We start from the raw sequence: 16,299 nt of genomic DNA, 5'->3' as shown, positions 1-16,299 counted from the left end.
TTTGGAAGGTAGCTTGTGGGGTGGGTCCAGCAACAACACCCTGTGCTTTCAGATCGCTCTAGAATTTCAAAGGCAGAGGCCAAGTAAAGAGGCAGAGGACCAAGTCAGGAACTGAGAGAACGGATGTTACTGTTTCCCAAAGAGGACCAATGAGGACACCAGGGCTGCTCAGGGAACTTAGCTAGCTAGCCACTGGTTTCTGTTGCGTTGCCGTTTTCCTTCCTGATGCCTTGTTCCTGGAGTTTCCACACAGCGGTCCATGGGTCTTACGGGTTAGTTTAAGAACGACCAGAATGGCTTTGTTCCCTGGTCACCTCGAGGGACATGGAGGCAGGCCAGTCCTTCCACTAGCATCTTGTAGTTCCATAAATAGGTTTAAAAACTTGGAGCCTGAAAAGGGGATGCATGTCTACTGGTAAAGGAAAATTTAACTCCTTAAATCAGGAGTGCCATGGCTGGCGCCTGGTCCCCTGCTCTCAGAGAAGGGGGGGGCGACTGTCCACCACTCCTGTTAACATTCCTTTGCTGACTGCTGGTCATAAAGATCCCCCAGCCGGGTGGGGGTGGGGGTGGGGTCACCGACAGACCCTGTGACCCTGTGACCCTGCAGGCCCGTGCCCATCTTATGTCACTCTGTACTTTGTGTGACCTGATGTAACCATGGAAACTCTGTAATTTGGGACCCCTTTAAAAGCTCCTCTTTTTGGCTGGTTGGTATCTCGTTTGCCCGCCACTCAGTGAGATCCTAGCTGGCCAACTTGAAATTAAAAGAAACCTTTTGCTTTTGCATCAGAGTGTCGACTCCTTGGGTTATTTATTCTCTGGGCTCCTCGAACCTGGCAATAGTGTCAATTAATTAGATAGAATGAGTATGAGTCAGGCTTGCCGGCTCTTGAGGTACGGATTGTGTTAAGTGTTCTCAGTTCGTATCCATAGCGTGTAACGAAACATGATTTAAAAACACTGCTTTAATCCCAACACTCGGGAGGCAGAGGCAGGCGGATCTCTGTGAGTTCGAGGCCAGCCTGGTCTCCAGAGCGAGTGCCAGGATAGGCTCCAAAGCTACACAGAGAAACCCAGTCTCGAAAAACCAAAAAAAAAAAAAAAAAAAAAAAAAAAAAAAAACAAAAACCAAAACCATTGCTTTAAGATGAAAATCACAGCCGCGTGAAGACTGAAACCTGGGTCTTGCGCTGCCAGCGCCATCAATGAACTAACTTAGTTAGAACACCACACTCTGGAAGAAACCAATGCCAAGACTTACGGGGAGCCGAGGGGGACAACACCGGAGTCCCGCAGATGGGAGGACGGAGAGTGGAGGGAGAGGGAGGAAAAGGGGGAGGGGGAACTGGGGTCGGAATGTAAAAATAAATAAATAAAAATTAAAAATATAAAAACTTGTGCTCCCCAAATCCCCGCATGTTAAGAATTTGGCCCTCGGAAGGAGTCCAGCCTTCGCCCTCCCCAGGACACAGCCGATGCTTGGGGAGGGGATGACGCTGCAGCCGCCTGTCCGGAGCCCGGGGGACCCGCACTGGGGAAACTGAGTCACAGGAGCTCAGCGATCGCCCCGGGGATTCCCGGGGTCTCCAGCTCGCACTGTCTGTCCCCCGGGCTCGCACTGTCCCCCGGCTCGCCCGGCTCAACCACGTGCAGAGGGCGGGCCCGGGGCGGGGCCAGGGCGGGGCCGGACAACCGGAGCTCCACCCCCGTCCCCTGGCCGGCGAGCGGAAGTGACGTCGCCGCAGAGCCCCTTCCGGCAGGCGGAAACTAGGAAGAAACTTGGAGCGGCCGAGGTCCGGGTCCGGGTCGGGGTCGGGGTCGGCGGTCGGGTCGCGCCGCGGCAGCACCGAGCCCGTGGGGACCCTGGGATGGGGCGGCGCCGGGCTGGCGGCCTAGCGTGCGGCCCCCCGCGGGCTCCGCTGACGGGCGAGCCGGAGGGCGAGCGGGCGAGCAGGCGAGCCGCAGCCACCGCCACCGCCACCGCCACCGCCGGCCCGGGCTCCGGCACCATGAACATCGACGTCGAGTTCCACATCCGCCACAACTACCCCTGGAGCAAGCTGCCGCTAACGTCAAGCAGGTGCGGCCCCGCCCGCCCCGCTCGCCCCGCTCGCCCTCCTGCTCCCGCTCCCGGTCGCGCCCCGCTCGCCCTCCCGCTGGCCGCCCCGCTCGCCCCCGCTCGCCCCCGCCCCGCTTACCCTCCGCTGGCCGCCCCGCTCGCCCCGATCGCCCCGCCCCCGCTCGCCCAGCGCTCGCCCCGCTCGCCCGCTCGCCCTCCTGCTCCCGCTCCCGGTCGCCGCCCCGCTCGCCTCCTGCTCCCGGTCGTCGCCCCGCTCGCCCTCCGCTGGCCGCCCGCTCGCCCCGCTCGCCCCCGCCCCGCTTACCCTCCCGCTGGCCGCCCCGCTCGCCCCGCTCGCCCCGATCGCCCTCCGCCCCGCTCGCCCCGCGCTCGCCGCTCCGCTCGCTCTCCTGCTCCCGCTCGCCCTCCTGCTCCCGCTCGCCCTCCCGCTGGCCGCCCCGCTCGCCAGGTCCCGGGGCTCGGGAGAAGCGGGCCGCGGAGGGATGTCGTCCCCCCCGCCTCAGGGCTCGCCCAAACCGGGGGAGCGAAGCCCCTGCGACCCCAAACCCCGAGGGTGGCGGGAGAACGGTGGGGACAGTGGGGACAGTGCACAGGGCGCAGGGTGACAGTTCACGCCCCTCTGCGGCGTGCCAGCCTGCGAGCGTGTGCGAGCCTGCGAGCATGGGAGGGAGGAAGGGGCCCTACAGTTGGGGGTATCCGAAGGCTTGTTCGAGGGAGCCTGGGAGACAAGGACCCCCGACCCTCTCCAGGGAGAGCGAGGACAAGTCACCCCCAGACTGAGGGGGAGTCTTGGGTGACTGAGGGGGAGTCTTGGGTGACTGAGGGGGAGTCTTGGGTGACTGTGAGGGGGAGTCTTGGGTGACTGTGAGGGGAGTCTTGGGTGACTGTGAGGGGAGTCTTGGGTGACTGAGGGGGAGTCTTGGGTGACTGTGAGGGGGAGTCTTGGGTGACTGAGGGGGAGTCTTGGTGACTGAGGGGGAGTCTTGGGTGACTGAGGGGGGAGTCTTGGGTGAGTGAGGGGGAGTCTTGGGTGACTGTGAGGGGAGAGTGACTGTGAGAGTCTTGGGTGACTGAGGGGGAGTCTTGGGTGACTGAGGGGGAGTCTTGGGTGACTGAGGGGGAGTCTTGGGTGACTGAGGGGGAGTCTTGGGTGACTGTGAGGGGGAGTCTTGGGTGACTGTGAGGGGAGTCTTGGGTGACTGTGAGGGGAGTCTTGGGTGACTGAGGGGGAGTCTTGGGTGACTGAGGGGGAGTCTTGGGTGACTGAGGGGGAGTCTTGGGTGACTGTGAGGGGGAGTCTTGGGTGACTGTGAGGGGGAGTCTTGGGTGACTGTGAGGGGGAGTCTTGGGTGACTGAGGGGGGAGTCTTGGGTGACTGTGAGGGGGAATCTTGGGTGACTGAGGGGCAAAGCCCATGAGGCTGGCGGGGGCCAGGACCTGATTGGGGAGGGGAAGTGTGGTGGTGACGTTGGACTTTGTCCCCCAGACAGATGGCTTTGTAAGGGACGCGCCACCAGGAGGGGGCCTGAGGTTTCTGAGATCTGGTGCTGGCGTTGAGTGGCGGTTGACTGGGGCGTTTAGCAGGGGTGTGTGGAGCTCCTGCCTGGTGTTGGGTGCAGTCAGTTGGCAGCGGCCTCCACCAAGCACCCTTTAGCAGCGCCACACAGCAAAGCACTGATGAGTGGGTACCACGCACCACAGGTGGTTTGACGTCTCTGGAAGGTAGCAGTTTGCGTGGCTACGTGGAGGGCGCAGTCGTTGGCCGCTGTTTCTTTTAGTTCCGTTGATGTCTGTTTGCTCGTGGTCACGGGCAGCGGGTGTAGTTTTGGAAGTGGTGGTGATGATTGCTATGACATGAGTCAAGGGGTTCTGGTGACCATCACGTGACAAAGATGATGCTCTGGAGACACCAGAGCCCTCGATGACGGCAAGGTGTGTTCCGGGGACTAAGGTCTCCAGGATGTCACAAGTCAGTTTCTGAAACTCGGAAAGACAAGACGAGTGTAAACCTTCAGGAACAAGCTCCTCCTAAGGTTGAATGAGGGTTTGGCAGACAGTTCTTTGACAAATGTATGAGACATATCTGAAGACAGCTAGAATAAATCGTCTTTTCTTTCCAAGTTTTAAATGGGTTATTCCCAACTGAAATAATTGATTCTAGGTTGTATTGGCAAAGCCTCCTCCAACTTATATTATTAAGTGTAATTATAGGACAGTGCTGAAGTCCAAATAAAAACGGATTATTTTTTGTGTGTGAAGTCACTGGTGAAAGCACTCGTCGTCATTTAGGCCAAGCGTGGCCTTCATTTGTACAGTTTTTCCGCAGACCTTCTCCTGCGCTACCGTGGTTTCCTGGAGTCAAGTTCCGCTTTTGATCTCGTCAGCTTTCTGACCGGTGTCTCCCAGGACCTTGCCATCCCCTCCCTCTTCACACGACCCTGGACTGAGGCGTCTCACCGTCTGTCCGCTTGCTGTCACAGCTCTTTTAGACAGTCACTCGGGCATTTCTTGGGAGGTTTCCTAGCCCCCTAATTCTGAAATAGTTGCCCTCAGCCATGTTGCCATTGTACTGTTACTTCTCATCCATGGTGCATTTTCTGGTTAGATTCTTTGTTAGGCTTTGTACCCTCAGGGTCTGTGTGCACAGTTGGTTGTTAGTAGCCATTTGTCAGATGTAATGAGGCTTCAGCTTGAAATTCAGTTCCTAAGTAGCTACAAAAATCCCAAATATATTATGGGGATTCTTTACTCTGTGTGGAAAGACTGTGTATTTTTGGTGTTATAAATGCTACGTCTGTTGATGTGATGATTTGGTGGGCTTAGTTTGGAAATGACTCATTTCCCAGTCCTGGAAGTTGGAGGAAGGAGACTCAGATTAAAAAAAAAAAAAAATCTTACAAGCCAGTTTTTGTTTTTCCTCCAATGTGGATGAGATGAGGAAAAATCTGGTTTATTGTGGGTCACAGCAGACTTTAGAAGGCTCATTAAACAGTTGTAGATGGCGGCCAAGCATGTACAGAGACCCCTGGTTTCCATCTCTAGGGCAGGGAAAATGTAAGTCAGGCCACTGTTTTCAGGGTTTTCTGCAGTTAGCTAATGCCAGGCATTCATTGTTTGACACAATGTGTAGTTCTTTTATTCAAAGTGAAGTCCTATGATGGATCAGTTTTTAAAATGTGGTTTTGTCTGTCAGTCATCTTTCTATCACCAATCATCCATCCATCCGTCCACCCATGGGGTGGAGGAGTGCCTGCTAGCATGTACACATGGGTTTGTGGGAGCCTTGGTTGTAGAAAGCCTTTTTTCAGGGTTGTCTGGTGCACAGGGCGTGTGCTCTGTAGCCAGTGCTCATTTCCACATCAGTGCTTCATCTGTAGGCCTCTTTTATGAACCCATCTCTGCCTGCTAGGCCTTCCCATGTGCCGCCAAACTGTCCTAGTGAGATGGCTGTTTCCCTGTTCTGTCACCTGGGCCTGCAGTGACAGCAGCATTTTACGGTGGTGGAGTTTGGAGAAGGGCAGCGCCAGAGTTGCTGTACAGACATTTATGTGTTTCTTGAGGGAAGAATAAAGCGCTCGCTGTGGTTAGGGATTTGTGTGCATACCGTGTGCTGGCTGATGGGCACTAATCAGATCCTCCAGCTCCCATGGGGCTAGAGTTCACATTCTCCAGTGACACTTGACCGAGATGTCATGCTAACTTGAAAGACTGACTTTGAACCAGAGATGAAAACCTCAGGTTTGGAACTTGGTGGTTGGAGCAGGGTGGCACACTTGTGTACGATGTATGTGTGGTGTTTCCTGGAAAAGAGCCTTTGACCGCGCAGCAGACAGAAGGCTGTGCGTTCTGAACCCCTAAGTGAGCTTCGGTAGGTGCACTGCCCTGCAGCACTTGGGGGGGTGGTGGCACAGGTGGAAATAGCTGGGTCCCTCCAGCATGGTAGACTAATGATGCAGGAAGACAGACAGACACCGAGTCACTGCAGCCTGACAATGGCAAACCATAGGGGACGTGTGGACATTTCACTTCCGCTTTTATGAACCTGTAAAAAACACAGACGACTGAATCAGTCCTCTAATCCTCTTGTCATTAAAGATGTGTAGTTTAGCTTGGTAGTGTGCCAGGAAACAAACAAACAAACAAACTATACCTAGTAATTGGAAGTGAGAGATCATTCAGATACTAAATTACCTTTACAAGCATATTAACTCTTTGCTTTCATAGTTGCAGCTTTGAACTTGCAACATTATGTGCACAGCTAGAGAGTTTATTATGTTTAATTCTGTATTTCTGTCTGTAGTATGTGTAATGCTGATTCAGTGATCACTGACTGAAAATATTGCAAAACCACGGCTTATCCAGAATGCGTACAGACTTATTTCTTACCATTGCTCCATAGGCAATGTAATCTATGCACTTGTTAGTAGATGTTCGATGTCATCTCAAGACTGAAAATAGCAGGCAGAGGTAGGGCGTGCTGGTTGTGTGTACATGCGGTACTATTTTATGGAGGGTTGGCGCCTGCCTGGGTTTTGGTGTCCTTAGGGTTGTGGCACCAGTGCTGCAGGGTGCCAGTGAACAGCTGTGTGAGAAGATGGCAGAGTTGTCCACATGTTGTCTAGAGCAGGACAAGGGCATTGGCATTTACAGAAGCAGGTTTAGCACATTTGAAATGTACGTTCTGTGGAAATCTTAATCTCCGGGAATCACGGCTCATTATGTCCTTCTTTGGTTGTATTCTTAAATTCACATAGGTGTGAGTGTGAGAAACCCCTTACCGTCCGTCCGTCCGTCCGTCCGTCCATCTGTTCATCTCACTTAAGTCTGGGATATCCTGGAATAAAATCTTTGTTAACAGCCTTGCTAACAAGTAGTTATGTTCTTATACTGCTTTTTTATTTTATGTAACTATTTTGAGTAATTTAAGTAAATCATTTTAGAAAGGCACCCTAGAAAGAACATGTGGGATTTTGTTTTAATATTATAGTAGTAAAGTTAGCATAATAGAACTTACTCCTTATTCAGTTCTGGGCATTAGAGATGCCCTGGTAAAATTAGGGGTCATGTTTTTGTTGTTAGTTCTTAATTTAGTGGTAGACAAAATACTGTTGTCCACCTGGAAACTGTTTAATGGCCATGTGTAATTTCTTTTAGAGTCTTGGAAACTCACAGCGAGAATATGAAAAACAGGTTGTCCTGTACAGTATCCGCAATCAGCTGCGCTACAGAAATAACCTAGGTAAGTGGGGATGTTCTTAGGCTGGGGCGGAGATAGCTGTGGCTGTTTTTTCATTTTTACAGATCTCTCTTGTGATTGCACTGTGCTCTGCCTAGATCTGAAATTTCTCCATGTAGGGACTGATTCATTCCACATAATAACAATTCATATTTAGAGTTTTCTTTCTAAAGTGCTTATTTATTTTGTTAAATTAGTTTGGTTATTTCTGTCATGATCGTATGTGTTACTTCTATTTTAAGCATAATACTCCAGAGAGTTTCTATACAGACACACTCCTCCATTGACGTCAGAAGGCTCTCTACATTTGAAAAACAGAACATAGGGACAAGGGAGAGTTCAGTTTGGGTACATGCTTACCATATGGGGACCTGAGTTCTGTGTAGAGGCAGTGGCATGCTTCTCATTTTTGCCCCTAGGAGGCAGAGACAGGCAGATCGTGGTGACTCCCTGGGCAGCTTGCCTACTTGAGTGGTCAGCCCTACGTCCCAGTGAGAAATCCTGTCAGTAGAGGTCCTACAGGGTAGATGAGCTTTGTGGATTGTCTAGTTGTTGCCAGACCTCATGTCTGAATTCCATCCTTAGGACCTATATGGTGGAGAGAGAACTAGCTCCCTAAGTTACCCTCTGACTGCGTTTGTGCACACACACTTAAGTAGATTTAAAAAATGAACATGGTGAATAATACCGAGGAATGAGACATGGGGGTGACCTCTGCCCCCCCCCCACGCATGAACGCACGCACGCATGCACGCGCGCACACACACACACACACACACACACACACACACACACACACACACTCTCACGCACGCATGGACAGACAAATAAGGGGGCCTGTAATCTCAGCTCCGTGGAAGGCTGACATGGGAGAATTGCAAGTTCACGCTCTCTGGCCCACAGAGTGAATTCAGAGCTAGGTTTGTTACAGTTCAGTAGTGGTGGATATGTGCCCTAACACGCAAAACAAAAATGAAAAGCAAAAGTGTTTTTTAAAAATGGGCTTCACTGAAAACTAGTGTGTGGCCTGGCTGTCCTGTGAAGTGATGTTCTCATCTCCAGGGTGACACTTACAGCTTCTGTCTGTTGATTCTCTGCTTGGTATTTGATTTGGTAAGATTCTTTTCTCTACTTACATGCCTTAGGTTTTACTTACACATATAGAGACTTTTTTGTGTGATACAATTGTTGCTTTGTTACAGCAGTTTATTTGTTCTTGTCTAGTTTGTATACTGTTTCAAGAGTTAAAAAGTGTGTGTTTCTCACTGTGTTACAATGAAGCAGCAAGAAATCATACATTTTCCTTCTCTTGCAGTTAAGCATGTCAAGAAAGACGAGCGCAAATACTATGAGGAGCTGCTGAAGTACAGTCGTGACCACCTCATGCTGTACCCTTACCACTTATCTGACATTATGGTGAAGGGTCTGAGGATAACACCGTTCTCATACTACACCGGCATCATGGAGGTCAGTGTCGGCTGCGAGGCGCAGCTCGCACGCAGTTGGCGTGTGTCAAGGATGGCTGGTCACATGGGAGCTGAGGGACACGTGTGCACGGGGTCACACGGGAGCTGAGGGACACGTGTGCACAGGGTCACACGGGAGCTGAGGCACACGTGCGCACGGGGTCACACGGGAGCTGAGGGACACGTGTGCACAGGGTCACACGGGAGCTGAGGCACACGTGCGCACGGGGTCACACGGGAGCTGAGGCACACGTGTGCACGGGGTCACACGGGAGCTGAGGGACACGTGTGCACGGGGTCACACGGGAGCTGAGGGACACGTGTACACGGGGCTGCCATTATTGATGCTTTTATGCTGGAAAGGCAGCTGCTTGTGTTCTGTGTTTTTGAAGGTATCTACCCTTTGTGCAGTTATGATGCTAATCAGTTATTTATACCAAGAGTTGGTACAGTTATTGCTTGTAATCTATAAGATTGAAAATATGGGTTGCAGACCTGGACAGTAAGATCAGGGAAACTTAGTTTATTTTTTCACACTGTGTAAACAATGATGGTGTGGACCCACATACATACATACACACACACATACATACATACAAGCATACATACACACACACACACACACACACACACACACACACACACACACAAAAGCATACATACACACATACATACATACAATACATGTCAGGAAGGAGAGTTGTACCATTGTCCTGGCTGTTAGTCTGTGTGATTGTTAACTTTTAGCTGGTTTGTACTTGGTTCTTGTTGAATAACGTTACAGTAATGCTATACTTTTTTTTAAAAGTGAACTTTCTATAAAGATTGACGTATATATCTAGTATTTATTCACTGTTGTATAGTCCTGCTGTTTTGGGCTCTCCAGACACTTGAAGAGCAGAGAAAAGCGTGTATACAGAAAAGCTGAGTGCCTGCAGCGGCAGGGAGGCTAGTGCCCTTGACTCTAAGTTCCCTTCATGAGCTCTCTAAGTTACTCTTCCCTGGCACTTGGACAGTCTTGTGTTTCTGAAGTTCTCCACTTGGGGTTCTGATAGTCCCTGTAGAATGGTGAAAGAGCGTGGTGGTGTAACGTGATAGTCCAGGAGCGTGGTGGTGGTTTAACGTAACCAAGTGGTAACTGATCGTTCCTTCCTGTTGTCTCTTTGGTTGTTTTTCTTTTTTCCACCAGGTTTGGGGTAGAACAACTTTCCTCTCAGTTACATTCACATGCTCACTGTTGTCTGGGTTTTGTTCTTAAATGATTGTCAAGTCTGGGCTGAAATTGGGTCTTATCCAACAATAATTAGTTGGGAATTGTTGGAGAAGATTGGGGTTAAAAAAGCCTGATACTAGTTGAGATGGGGCAAAGACTTGGAGGTACTTAGACTCTTTGTTGGACAAATGTTGCTAGAGTTGACACTTTATTCTCTCAGGGTAGGAATGTAGGATCTGATATGAAGTGTGGAAAAACTGGAACCTCAAGCTCTAGTGGAGCCTACAGGGCAACTGTCTGGGACTCAGAGAGTTCTAAGAAACCCAGACCAAAGCCCACCCTTCGTTTACTGTGTTGAGGCAATGGGCTTAGTACCACAGTGGTGCATGCATGCTTTAGGGTGTCAGCTGTGACCCGCTGTTTCTTATAATAATAATTGTTGTTCTGTTTGGCAATAGAGCTCTCTCTCTCTCTCTCTCTCTCTCTCTCTCTCTCTCTCTCTGTCTCTGTCTCTCTGTCTCTCTCTCTCTCTGTCTCTGTGTGTGTGTGTGTGTGTGTGTCTGTGCACGTGCTTTTATCTAAGGCAAGTTATGTTTCATATTTTATATTTTTTTCTTCAAAGGACATCATGAACAGTGAGAAAAGTTATGATTCATTGCCTAATTTTACTGCTGCCGACTGTGAGTATCCAGCTGTTAAGAGGTAACATTTAGATTGTGTCTTTGTGTGTACACCTTGTCTATTAGGGTGTGTGTTTCTGACCTGAAATAGCAAAAATTGAAATAGTAAGACTAGTTCTCATTATTAATGAGGACTTTGTTGCATAATACAAATCAGATGTGAGATTGAGCTTGATATCAGTGGGAAGAATGTTTTGGAATCCGAGAGTTAGGACTGACCATTTCATCTAGAGGATGAAATTGTTGCTGGGATAGCCGTGTGTCTGCGGCTGGAAGGAGGGCAGCCTGCACCAGTCATCTCCTCTTGAATGGCGTGTGGGGTCCACAAACATGATCTGCGTTTCTCTGTGCTGATCTTAGTGGGACTTACATTGAACATGTAGCTCTGTGTGCACGAAGCTCCTGTGAAAAGCATCACTTCTTAAAACTCGGAGGACTTCTGCTCTTTCAGCGTGTCCTCATTAGCACTGTCAAAAGTGGTAGCTGGAGTTCACCTCTCGCAGAGCTGAGGCTTCATCCGTGTTGTGTGATGGATTCTTTTTGATGTTGATGGCCCATGCCAGTGAGTTATGAAGGGACTATAACCTGGGGCTTTTTCCTCCTCCTGTCTGTCGCATTTCAAGATGTAGTAAAGGGAGAACTTGCTTGCAGGTCTGCGGCTTCTCGGCATAGGAAGAAACCAGTACATTGACCTGATGAATCAGTGTAGATCTTCAAAGGTGCGTCATCCCTCGATTGCAACCAGAGTCTGCTTTTAGAGTGGTGGAGTCCTAGTTAACATGCATGGCATAGGGGCGGTGAACAGATAGATAGATCTTCAGTGTAAGTGTATACTGAGTTACAGCATATAAATTTAGTTTTACAAGTTAACGGTTCTTTGGGCATTTTAGCCCCAGTATTAATGGGTGAAATAATGCTCACATTTTCAAATGCAGTTTTTAACCTCTGGGGTTTCATTCCATTTGTTTCTGGATTGAAGTCTAGGTTTAAATAATTTATTTTAAAATAAATACAGTATCGAGACTAGTTACCATTTTAAACATGAACGTTTGAAGAGGTTTAGCCTGTTGTAATGTCTTATATGATGATGGAAGACAGTGGTAATTTGGATTGGTTGCACTTAAATGTTGTACTACTGCAGAAATTCTTCAGAAGGAAAACTGCCCGTGACCTACTACCAGTGAAGCCAGTGGAAACTGCCATCGAGGCGTGGTGGGTGGTGCAGGCTGGCTACATCACAGAAGATGACATCAAGGTACAGACTAAAACCAGAGTTTTTATCTTTTAAACTTACTTTATAATTTTAAATTACATTACATAATGTTTTAAAAAGTAACATTTGATTTTCTTGTGGAAAATCATGCTAATTTAGAATGATCTTAGTAGGTTAGATGGAGCTTGTAACACCCTCTTTAATGGTTCAGGAGGCATGCTTTGGTTCATGGACAGTAATCTGGGGTCTAAATTAGTGGTCACACCAGCAGCCATAATAATGTGACATATCTTCTGAACACTGACTTTGTTGTGCACATGTGTTATACCCTCATGTAACTATGTGCTTGTCTCCTTAAGTCTCATGACAACCCCAGGGGAATGTATTGTTTGTAGCCCAGTTCACAGATGCGGAAAGAGCACACAGCAGTTAACTACATGACTCAGGTTGGAATGATAGGAAGGAAGGGTCCAGGATTGGTGGATACTCAGGCGGTCTCTTTGGAATCTCTGGTCAAGTCACTGTTGGATGACACTGCAGTAGGGTTGGTGCCCCATGGGGCAGTCGTACGGAGGCCAAGGACAATGATGTCCCCAGGGCTGATACAGGCTGCACCTGTCTTGAAGAGGACGCTGCTTGAAGAAAGGGAGAGACCGAGGGAAATGTCTGTGTGACATTTTCACTCTACTTATCTGTTTATTTGTCTGTGTGCTCCTGGAGCGCATTTTAAAGTTGCAAGCTGTAGATATTTTGCTTGGCCGTAAGCCCTTCCTAATGGAGCTCTTGGGCTCTCATAAGCTGCTGTCATAGCTTCACCATTGTTGTTCATGTGGGTTTTTCCTCAGTGGACTTGTGGTAAGGATTTGGATTCATGTATCTGATTCCATTTTAAAGAAAAAGAATAAACCGGTGTGTTTATCAGTGAGCATTTACTGCTAACCAGCAGATGTTGTTTATGGTGATAGTTATCTAAACTGTTGGCCCCGTAGTTTGGCAGTTCCCGTGATGGTTGTGTGCGTAGTTTTGTTGTTTAAATTCTAAGTTGATAGATGGCAGTGATAAGGCTCATCTCATACATGTAATCAGTTGTGAGTTCCAGTGTGAGTACATCTTAGGAGACTTGCAGATTAGTTAATTAGGACAGAAGTGAATTGGAAATCTTTTTCTTTTTCTTAGATATGCACTTTTCCCGAGAAGGGCGCTATTGATAAGCTCATCGACTCAGGCCCACAGCTCTCCGGGTCACTGGATTACAACGTGGTGCACAGTAAGTGCTCAGTGGACATGGTCTTGGTCAGTCCAGAAACTTGCTTTACTAGCCCCGAGGGAGTCACCTGAGTCATGTTGCTTGAAGTGTGATCTTAGTCTTTATTTTCTGGTATGGATATAATTATTATTATTGACCTACACAAATGCATGATAAGAGAGTTGTAGTTCAAAAATATGTAAGAAGTCAAGATTTCAAAACTGTAGTTAGTTTTCTCTTACACTAATTTCTTTTTCTTCATGTAGTGTTCAGTTTAAGACATCACAGAAAGCCAGCAGCCAGGCTTGTGGTAAAAATGCTGTTGTGTAGTGTCCCATCTAACATCAATGCTTTGTCTTTGTAGGTTTGTATAACAAAGGCTTTATTTATCTGGATGTGCCCATATCAGACGACAGTTGTATAGCTGGTAAGTGTGGGCTGACATTGTGCGCTCTGTTTTGAATGACTGCTTAAAAAAAGCTCCATGGTGTGCATCACCTGATAAATTAACACAAAGCATTCTGTAATCTTAGATACTCAGATTCTTTTAAAGAACATTATTTTCACATTTAACCCATTGTGGTTTCATTAAAATTTCTTATTTCATTTTTATGTTATTTCTAATATTATATATTTTATACACACAATTTTTATATATATATATATATATATATATATATATATATATATATATATATACAAACACACACACACTATATTAAAATAGTAGAATGTCAAGAAATCCCAAATGAAATTTCTGTTTTTTTAAGTTTTATATTCTGTAGCCTGTGCATGAGATTTTATTTTTTGCATTTTATTTTGTGTATGTGAGAGCATGTGTCGCATGCCTATGCCGTGTGGTGTTTGTTCATGTGGAAGTCACAGCACCACTTTCAGGAGTCTGATTCTTTGCTTCTGCCATGGGAGTGATTAATCTTAGGTTGCTGGGCTTGGCTTCACGTGCCTTCACCCAGTGAGCCATTTTGCCAGTGGCTGCTGCAGGGTGTTTTGAAGGGAACCGTACACGTGGAAGGATGTGAGCAAACAAAAGCATGCTCCTTCTTTACTGTGTGCTAGGCAGAGCGTGCTGGTAAAACGTGGTAAAGCATGTGGACAAGAGAGGTGGCCTGAGTGTGAGCGAACACTGCCATGGTTGGCTGCCTGCTGTGTTAAAGGAAGTCTTTGTCAGTGACTTGTGCAGACTGCACTGTTTCCAAGGAGTGGAAACTCTGGAACGGTCTTCTGTTGCTCACTTCCTTGGCCTGTGAGGCCTCGAAAGCACAAGCAGGCACAGCCCCGCTGCCATGTGTTTCCCCAAACCTGTATTTCTTAGTATTCCCTCCTCCTCAATACCGTGGGCCCTCTAGACGTGGATGGTGTGCATGACCTTGACTGGGCCCTTTGGAAAGGTTGCTCGGGAGTGGATGAAATGTGTAAAAGCTGTGTTCTGTCTCTGAACGATTTCTCTCTCTGCATGGGCTGCTGAGGAGTTATACTTTGTTGTTTATGAAAGCTGGTGCTAAGAAAAGTCTGCTTTGTGTGTTTCAGTTCCTCCTCTGGAAGGGTTTGTAATGAATCGGGTACAAGGAGATTATTTTGAAACTCTACTCTATAAGATATTTGTGTCCATAGATGAGCACACTAATGTTGCAGAGGTAAGCGTGGCAAAAGCATTTTTGAAAGACTGTGCTGGTAATTCTGCGAGCAGGACCGTGATTCTCAGTTTTGTTTCCTAGCTGGCAAATGTCCTCGAGATAGACTTGTCACTGGTGAAGGTATGTTACTCTTTACCTATTTTTTTGTAGTGTGAGTTCTGGGTAGATTTTGCTATTTGACTTTTATCTTGATATACTGCTGGTCCTTATTGGCTGCTTGAGGAAATCTGCACGGTAAAGGGATGGTTGCAGAGAGAAAGGGGGAGACGAGGAGCCCGGAGTCTCTTTCCACTCAGTTAATGTGGCAGCTGGTCAGTGGCTGTTACAGCCGCACCCTTAGCCTCCTTAGAAGGGGGTTTAGGGCCAGGTGATCCTGGCTGGCCTGCTCTGCAGGTGAGGTCTGGAACCCTTGCAGTCAGCAGAGGCTTAGTCTCTTGCAGTGTATTTTTCTCTACAAATGCTCTGATGTCTGTTGTAATGCGAATTCCCTTACATTCCTTACAGAATGCTGTTTCCATGTATTGCCGGTTGGGTTTTGCCCATAAGAAAGGACAAGTAATAAACTTGGATCAACTTCATTCATCATGGAAGAATGTTCCCTCTGTGAACAGATTAAAGTAATTCATTTATTCCTTTTGAGAAGGATTTTTACATGCAGAAAGTTTAACTGTGCACTGTGCTGTTGACTCCTGTCTATAGTGTTTGAGTCATCTGGTGGGATAGACCTTCTTCTGTATAATCTGATGAAAACCGGGAATGCTTTGTCTAGGAAACAGTGCACACGGTATCTTATAAACTGTGTAAGTTAGAACAACTGTGCTTGAGCTGTAACTGTCATGCTCTGGACATGTCCAGCGCAGTGTGAGCAGCCATCCCACTCTCACGCCTCTGTATTGGCCTGTGTTCTGGTGGGTTGTCCTAGGTATAAAGACCAGCTTCAGTAGCGATTTCCATGTGAGATCATGTCTGTGGTTTTTGAAAAGTGGATGTGTTCTTCATGAACAGGAGCACCTTAGACCCACAGAAGATGCTTTTATCCTGGGACGGCGGGGAAAGCAGGAGCCCTGTGCAGGAAGCTTCTTCGGCTACCGACACTGACACAAATAGTCAAGAAGACCCAGGTTAGCAGCCACTCGGTTCGTCTGTAGGTTGGTCTGTAGGTCTGCCGTCTGTGCAGACACAACCCTCCAACTCCTGGTTAGATTTCTTATTTTGTGTGCAGTCCGAGTCCTTCCCAGCATTGCTAAGTCTTGAAGGTGTAAGATAAGTAAGAATATGGCACCTGCCTTCTAGAAACTAAGTCGAGGGAGAAAGTGGGGGGCATAGCTCCCAAAACAAGCAGTCATGGTGTTTGGACTGGAAAAACAAAAACAAATAACAAAGCTCCTTTCCCTTCAGGAAGAGGCCATGGGTTAGAATGTCTGAGTTCTCTGGCCAGTGAGGCAAGGGGATTTCAGCCTAAGAGAAAGTACAGGCTAAGCCCAAAGGGAGACACACAGGGTTTAAA

At 48.1% G+C, this 16,299-nt stretch overlaps 1 protein-coding gene across 4 annotated transcripts in view; it reads left to right on the top strand.

Moving 5' to 3' along the window:
- The first annotated feature begins 2,012 nt into the window (after positions 1–2,012).
- LOC103158860 (protein FAM91A1) overlaps positions 2,013–16,299 on the top strand; it is a 37,620-nt gene continuing 23,333 nt past the window's right edge. For 2 of the 4 annotated variants that reach the window (XM_027431638.2, XM_027431639.1), the window contains exons 1-11: positions 7,244–7,322; positions 8,635–8,786; positions 10,621–10,678; positions 11,330–11,397; positions 11,820–11,933; positions 13,068–13,158; positions 13,502–13,564; positions 14,686–14,792; positions 14,874–14,912; positions 15,297–15,409; positions 15,798–15,913. In XM_027431638.2, the coding sequence (XP_027287439.1) occupies positions 8,703–8,786; positions 10,621–10,678; positions 11,330–11,397; positions 11,820–11,933; positions 13,068–13,158; positions 13,502–13,564; positions 14,686–14,792; positions 14,874–14,912; positions 15,297–15,409; positions 15,798–15,913 (853 nt within the window). In that variant the 5' untranslated portion in view covers positions 7,244–7,322; positions 8,635–8,702. Of the gene's footprint in view, positions 2,075–4,042; positions 4,053–7,237; positions 7,323–8,634; positions 8,787–10,620; positions 10,701–11,329; positions 11,398–11,819; positions 11,934–13,067; positions 13,159–13,501; positions 13,565–14,685; positions 14,793–14,873; positions 14,913–15,296; positions 15,410–15,797; positions 15,914–16,299 lie in introns of those variants that run through there. The other 2 variants (XM_027431640.2, XM_027431637.2) reach the window with 2 other exon arrangements.

Source organism: Cricetulus griseus, chromosome 10 (assembly GCF_003668045.3).
Source record: "Cricetulus griseus strain 17A/GY chromosome 10, alternate assembly CriGri-PICRH-1.0, whole genome shotgun sequence".
Lineage (NCBI taxonomy): Eukaryota > Metazoa > Chordata > Mammalia > Rodentia > Cricetidae > Cricetulus > Cricetulus griseus.
This window is presented reverse-complemented; position numbering and strand designations above follow the sequence as displayed.